Source organism: Nanorana parkeri, unplaced genomic scaffold (assembly GCF_000935625.1).
Source record: "Nanorana parkeri isolate BGI_ZX_2015 unplaced genomic scaffold, ASM93562v1 scaffold21, whole genome shotgun sequence".
In the NCBI taxonomy this organism is placed as follows: Eukaryota; Metazoa; Chordata; class Amphibia; order Anura; family Dicroglossidae; genus Nanorana; species Nanorana parkeri.
The window spans coordinates 3,538,407-3,545,413 of NW_017306289.1; the positions used below are offsets into that span (position 1 = coordinate 3,538,407).

Sequence of the window (7,007 nt, forward strand, 5' to 3'; positions counted from 1 at the left end):
TTACATAAGGAGCTAACAAGCCCCCTATGTGGTAGCAATAAGGTTAGTATAAAAAAAAAAAAAGTAACAAGAAAAAAACAAAAAACAAAAAAAAAATGCAGTTTTTTTTTTTTTTAAAGTCCCCCGCCCCTTACATCCATGCACATACATATACGTAAACAGGCATAGGTACGCCTAAGTGCAAAAACAAAAATTGCGCTACACATGTTACATATCGCCGTGAATGTCAGAGTGAGAGCAATAATTCTAGAGCCATTAGTCTTTGTTTGCACTAAACTGATGACCAGTAAAAGATTTTAATGTGTTGCCTATGGGAAATTTGGGGTATTGAAGTTATTTGCAGCTTCACGAGCGAACGCAATTTTAAGGCTTGGCATGTTTTGTATATCATCATTTGGGAGTTTGAAGCGGCTTTCTAGCCAAAAATTCAGATTTTATCATGTCTGTGCAAATAGTAAGAAATTGCTCCGGGCAGGAAGTGGTTAAACATGTCTGCCTTTGTTCATTTCAGTTACATAGTAGATTAATGGGGCTATTAGCTTACACAATATAGATAAGGTTGTCTGAACTAAAAGCACAACTCACATATGGTGACAAGGACACTGCACTGCTGGCAGGATGAACAGCTCTTTTCTGTACTCACTGGAAATGTACTTTGCCTGAAAAATAAAAGTGAATGCAGTCCCCTTATCGAAGGACTGCAATATGTTACATTTTAGTTCTTGAGGCTTAGATTTGCTTTGACAACAGCATGCACAAATGTTTACAAATGTGAAGAAAAAGACAAAAAGGCTAGACTATGCAGGAGAGTTTGATGACAAGATTAGAGTACATGCTCATATGACAAGGAGTCATTGCAAAATCAATTTCATAAAACAAGGGCATGGACACACACAAAGAAAAAGTTCCACTTGTGCTATTGCATAATCAATCACAATATGTAAAACTAAAGTGTTTCTATGTGACACACACAAGCTATGTTTCATCACCCTGAACCTACATGATTCAACCATAAAGTGATCTACAACAGGGTTGGACAGGTCCCATGATCCAGGTAGCCAATGCTACTTAAAAAGAATAGCTGCTGTCTAACGTTTTCTCCAGTTGTTGCCAATGGATCTGGCTCCTAAAATAAAATTCTGCATTCCAAAATAATATGTCCACCCCGATCTACATACTCAATTTGTTTAGTTATTGAAATTGATTGCTCAGTCCAATCCAAATGGATTTTTGTTAACACTATTATACTGGAAGCTCTAGCAAGCACTGATTACCTTGTTATGTGCATCTGAATCAGTGGCGTAACCAGAGTTCTGGGCGCCCGGGGCAGAATTTTTTTTCCCCCCCCCCATAACACACTTCCTCTTCATGTACTCTGCAGCCAGCTGTTAAAGAGGAACTTTACTCTTATCTTTAAAATTACAACCATGGCAGCTTTACAAATGTTTAGCAATGGCAATCTACAAACAGATACTTCTACATAATTGCCGGCATTGTTTTCTTTGCATACCTTGTTTTGTTCTCCTCTCCATTCTTCTCACAGTGGCCATTGTAACTAATATACAGGTGAAACTCGAATAATTAGAATATCGTGCAAAGTTCATTTATTTCACTAATGCAACTTAAAAGGTGAAACTAATATATGAGATAGTTCAAGCCGTGATTTGTCATAATTGTGATGATTATGGCTTACAGCTCATGAAAACCCCAAATCCACAATCTCAGAAAATTAGAATATTACATGCAATCAATAAAACAAGGATTGTACATAGAACAATATCGGACCTCTGAAAAGTACAAGCATGCATATGTACTCAGTACTTGGTTTGGGCCCCTTTTGCAGCACTTACTGCAATTACTTTTGCACAATATTCTAATTATTCGAGTTTCACCTGTATCTCCCTTTACTTCCTGGAATTCTGGCACATGTGGCTAGGATACGTGAACATGCACATCATCTTAGGGGCAGAAAATGCCTTTGAGATTTATAAGCAATGCACTGCTGATGTAACATTGCCAGGATGCAACGTTTGGGCACATTACATCACTAATGCCCAAGAGGACCGGGAAGTGGAAAATAATAATTGTAAAGTAAAAGAAAAATATTTAATGAATGTAAGATGATTTCATATCATGCAGAGCTGCATGCTGATGTCATTTTTAGTGAAAGGGGGTAAAGGTTCACTAAGTACAGGGATTAAAATCATGCCATGAGCGAGCAAAAAAGGATGGAGAGCGGACATTTTCCAGCTCTATATTAGGTCAAGGACAGCACGGAGAGAAGTGTCACTTTCACATTACCTGTCCACAGAGGTGCACATAGACACTTCCTGGAGTTCTTAGTTCAATAGGAGGACAATGACAGCCTCACTTACTCCAATGTTTCTTAGAACACTCAGCATAGATATCTCCCCGCAAAAAGATTTTCTGCTGCTCAGCTTTATATAAACCAGGAGGTGTCTCTTTGGCTATGGTGATATCTCTTTGTATTACTATAGATTAACCTGTAAAAAGCTCCATGATAGCTGAAGCCCTAGCATCTACAGCAGGGGTAGGCAACCTCAGCACTCCAGGCACTGTAAAACTACAAGTCCCATAAAGCATCGCAAGACTGACCGCCACAGGGATGACTCCCAGAGACATAATACGATGTGTAGTTTCACCACAGCTGGAGGGCCAAGGTTAGCTAGCCCGGCCTAGAAAGGTATGTAACACGTATAGGCGGGCATACCCTCAAGAATCACATTAACATTCATTCAAGAAGACAAGCAACATTGGTAAGATGTAGTAGCATTTTATGCAGTATCTTAAGCGTTTTTAGAAAGTGCTAATTTTGTGATGTGCGATCACGTTTACAATGGGTCATTTGGCACATGAAATACAAAAATAGTGTTTTGGATCTCAACAATAAAACACAACGTAGACAAACCCAATGTTTGGCTTTCATTTACAACAAGTGCTGGTCTATGTGTAGTGTTACACAGGTATTGTCCCAACATGCTATGTACACAGTCAGTTCGAGCAGAGATCCTTGTAGATGTACAAACTAGTGAGCTTTCTCTCAGACATAGGTGCACCAATAGTGTCACTACACAAACTCCTAGAAATCAACTCTTTAGCAGCGTTCATTTGGTTAGACTGTCTGGTTCTATAAAATGTTACAAATCCATCTAGAAAATGTTAATCAATGAATGCCCTGCCTTCAGTCAAGGTCAATCATATCCCATTAGTGCTACCTGATTATGTCAGTTTAGACCTGGGGTGGGCAACTCCGGCACCCCAGCTGTTGTAGAACTACAAGTCCCATGAGGAATTTAAAGAATGACAGTTACAGGCATGACTACCAGAAGCATGTTGGGATTTGTAGTTAAAGCACAGCTGGAGGGCCAGAGTTGCCCACCCTTGGTTTAGACCCTTAAAGCCTATCTCCAGTTTAAAAACAAAAACACACCTCTTGCACTCAAGCTACCCCCCAATACAAGGGTTAACTGCTTGATTTTGTTTAGGGGGATTCTATAAAGCACTTTTACTTACTTGATCCCCGCTTCCGCTGGTTCCATGAATGGCATACGCAGTCTCATTCCCCCTCCGCTATGGTGGTTGGAGGCCACTGGCATCATCACGTCTAATGTAGGGTCTATATGTGAGGACACTGAGGGATAATCCATGAGCTGGAGTGGAGGGGAGAGAGGCGAGCGCTGACTGCCAGGGGAGTAGGGATCAGGTACGTAATGTGCTTTACAGAAACAAAAATGAAAGGTTAGCCCTTGCAGTGGAGCTAAGTTATTTTTAATACTCAGAGATTGGCTTTAGGTTGGCCATACACTTGTTGAATTATGCCTGAAATTTGACCAGTGTGTGGCCCAGTCAGCACCCCTCTATTCAACAAAAGTTGATTTGTAAATCAAGTTTTGTTGAAAGAACTAGTAAGAAAGTTCTCAGCCAAATAGTGACTGCAGCAAATCAGCCACAGTCAGTGTCTGGGTATTCGGACAGCGACACATCCACCGCATGCAGAATACAATCCACTTTGGGGGTCATCTCATGACGAGGGAGCATGGAGCCCGCCTCCCGGCCAATCAGAAAGCAGGGCGCCGCATCATTACACGGCTCCCGGATTCCATGATTGGCCAGCAAAACGGCTCCAGCTGGGTACCGGAGGAAGGCCGCTCCTGGCTGGACATGCTGAGGTGAGAGTGGACAGACTTTCTTGTTAATCGGGAAGCCGGGTGGCGAGTCTTTACACACTGCCCGACTAATCAGGAAGCCAGGTGGCGAGTCATTACACGCCACCTGGCTTCCTGAATGGGACTTCCGGTCCTGGGTAATTGGTATCGGCGAGTACCGAAAAAAAATAAAATCGGTACCAAAATACCGGTATCGGTGCATCCCTAATTTATACCATATGCAGCCAAGTCTATGTTGTGCAAATCACATTAACTCATCACAACCATTAAGAAATCATCTCTTAAGAGACCCTGTCACTACTTCACTGTTGTGGGAAAGGCAAAATTCACATTATTGGTCCCTCAAGTGATTGAAACTTTTTTTGCTTTGACAGAGTTACAGGTGCCGCTAGAATGACCACAATCTGACACTTCTGGAGGTGTCAGGTCCTAGTGTCTCCCTGCAAGCTGCTACTTCACTAGTATGTCTCTGCAGCTCGAAGCACAGCCTCATCATGTTACCAGACAGTGAAGGCTGTAGTGTTGGGCAAGTGATGTAGCGGCTACAGGTGGACACAAAGTAATCAGACACACCTGGAAATGTCAGATTACAATGATCCTATTGGTGCCTGTGAATCACCAGAGCCAATAGTGAGAATGAAGCTTGACTTCCCCACAGCAGCGATCAGATACATTAGTGAGAAGTGGTGACTGGGTCTCCTTTACTGATATGACCACAGTGAACAGGTTATTGTCCTATGAAAGGATTGTTTTAGTGTTCTTGCACGGCCTTGCTTAAGACAAGGTAAAAATATGGTTGAAGTCAATATAGAAAATAAAGTGATTTGTTGTGAACCATAAGAGACACAACTGGCCACACAGACTCTTATTCTAGTCACAGCGCATTAGCCTGTGTTCTGGGATGGTTAGGAAAGTCAATGCAGAGTCCACTTTAAACAATGGCATCCATCAGTGTGGGCTCAGTACAGAGACCACTGTAAATAGGGGGTATCCAGCAGTCTGTTTTCTGGGATGTCCAGGATAGTCATTGCAGAGTCCACTATAAATAATGGCTTCCATCAGCCTGTGTTCAGGATAATCAGTTCAGGGATCACTGTATATGATGGGTATCCTTCACCCTAAGATCACTGTATAAAATGGGCATCCTTCACCCTGGGCTCAGAGATCAGATTCCAGAGTTCACTGTAATGGGGGCATCAGCCAAATACATTAGATTTGGGTCTGTGCCTAATGGGGCTCTTCAGTGTTCTCTCATCCTCATCGTCCCTGGCTGTCAAGTTAGTATGGATGATCTGTGTCCTAAATCTGATCCTATTGAGGCGAGGCTTACCCCTGCTGCCCCCAGAGCCCTTCCTGCTGATGTCTGGCCGGGTGCGCCCCCCACCATCCTGCTCATCCTCCGGTAATTGGGACAACCTGTGTACGATCAGCTGGGAGGGTAAGACTTTGGAGAGCCGCCAGCGGCCTGATCCCGGGGTTGTGCCGTCATCTTCCTCCTCGCGGCCCTGTAATGCCCCCACCAGCGCCTGGACATCGCGGGCAGTGTCCGGACTCAGGTACTGCCAGGCTTTCCTGCCGCTGTAGTCCCGGATATCCAGATCGGCATCGTACGCCCCGACCAGCAGCTTGATGACGTCCAGGTGTCCGTGCATGGCGGCCAGGTGAAGGGGGGTGTAGCCGCCGGACGCCCGGGCGTTGATGTTGACGGGCACCCGGTTCTGCCGTGCGTGGGTAAGCAGGGTGGCCAGGAGCTCATCTGGGGAGCCCGAGGGCAGCTTCCTCTGCATCTTCTCTCCGTCCAACCTGGGATCATCCTCCGGCTCCTCCGTCACTGAGATCCTGGGGGGACCATCGGAACCGGGGGAAGACACAGCCTGGGGGGACTCCTCTCCGGGACTAGAATCTGGGGTGTCCACCTCACCCGGCTCTCCGGTGCTGGGCTCTGATGTGATCGTCTCTCCAGTGCTGGGCTCTGATGTGATCGTTTCCCCGGTGCTGGGCTCTGATGTGATCGTTTCCCCGGTGCTGGGCTCTGATGCGATCGTTTCCCCGGTGCTGGGCTCTGCTGCGATCGTTTCCCCGGTGCTGGGCTCTGATGCGATCGTTTCCCCGGTGCTGGGCTCTGATGTGATCGTTTCCCCGGTGCTGGGCTCTGCTGCGATCGGCCCTCCGGTGCTGGGCTCCGCTGCGATCGCCTGGCCGACATTTTCCCCGGCGGCAGGCTGTGTCTCACGACTTCGCTCCGAGCCATGATTCCCCCCTGGATCTTGCTTTGTCTCCTCTGCTGCTCTCCGGTACTTTTTCTTCAGACAGACATATTTCACCCCGTCCTCCGCCCGCACGCTGGCCACGTCGTTAACGATGTCTTTGAAGAGGTGACGAGCAGCATTGCGGGCCTCTCCGGGGGGCTGCTCGGTCAGAAGGGGCCGGAAATGCTCCACCAGCTGCTGGTTAGGTACCCGGCCTCCTTTCCCGCTCAAGAAGCGGATAACCGAGTCTCGGCTCAGCTCGCTCATGACTGCTGTTTGGTGTTACAGGTGGCCGGGATCACATCGCGCCGGCTCCTCCCTCCAGGGAGGCTCGGCGGGGGCGGCGAAGTCCTGGTTGTCAGTAGTAACTAGGCCACTGTCGCTTAGCAACCGCCTCTGCTATCCAGCTGTACGTCCCTCTCCTGGTACCCAGTAGACTGTACCACCTCACTGGCGCTCTGGAAAAAGGGGTGTGTCTCAAATTCGGAGACCGTCGCCTGAGCCGTAATTGAAGCGGCCAATCAGAGCGCACCCCTCTGTCCGCTGTGTGTGTAGCTCCGTCTGAGGTGTG

The 7,007-nt window shown here is 46.5% G+C and overlaps 1 protein-coding gene across 1 annotated transcript; it reads right to left on the reverse strand.

Annotated features, from left to right (window-relative positions):
* Positions 1-5,383: 5,383 nt before the first annotated feature.
* Positions 5,384-6,762, reverse strand: SOWAHC (sosondowah ankyrin repeat domain family member C). The gene has a single exon (XM_018562958.1). It carries the CDS (start codon positions 6,701-6,703, stop codon positions 5,384-5,386), a length of 1,320 nt encoding a protein of 439 aa, XP_018418460.1. The 5' UTR covers positions 6,704-6,762.
* Between the last annotated feature and the right edge of the window lie 245 nt (positions 6,763-7,007).

Bases quoted from the DNA above. Each gene is read 5' to 3' on its own strand.
- SOWAHC (XM_018562958.1), bottom strand. From the start codon at position 6,703: ATGAGCGAGCTGAGCCGAGACTCGGTTATCCGCTTCTTGAGCGGGAAA.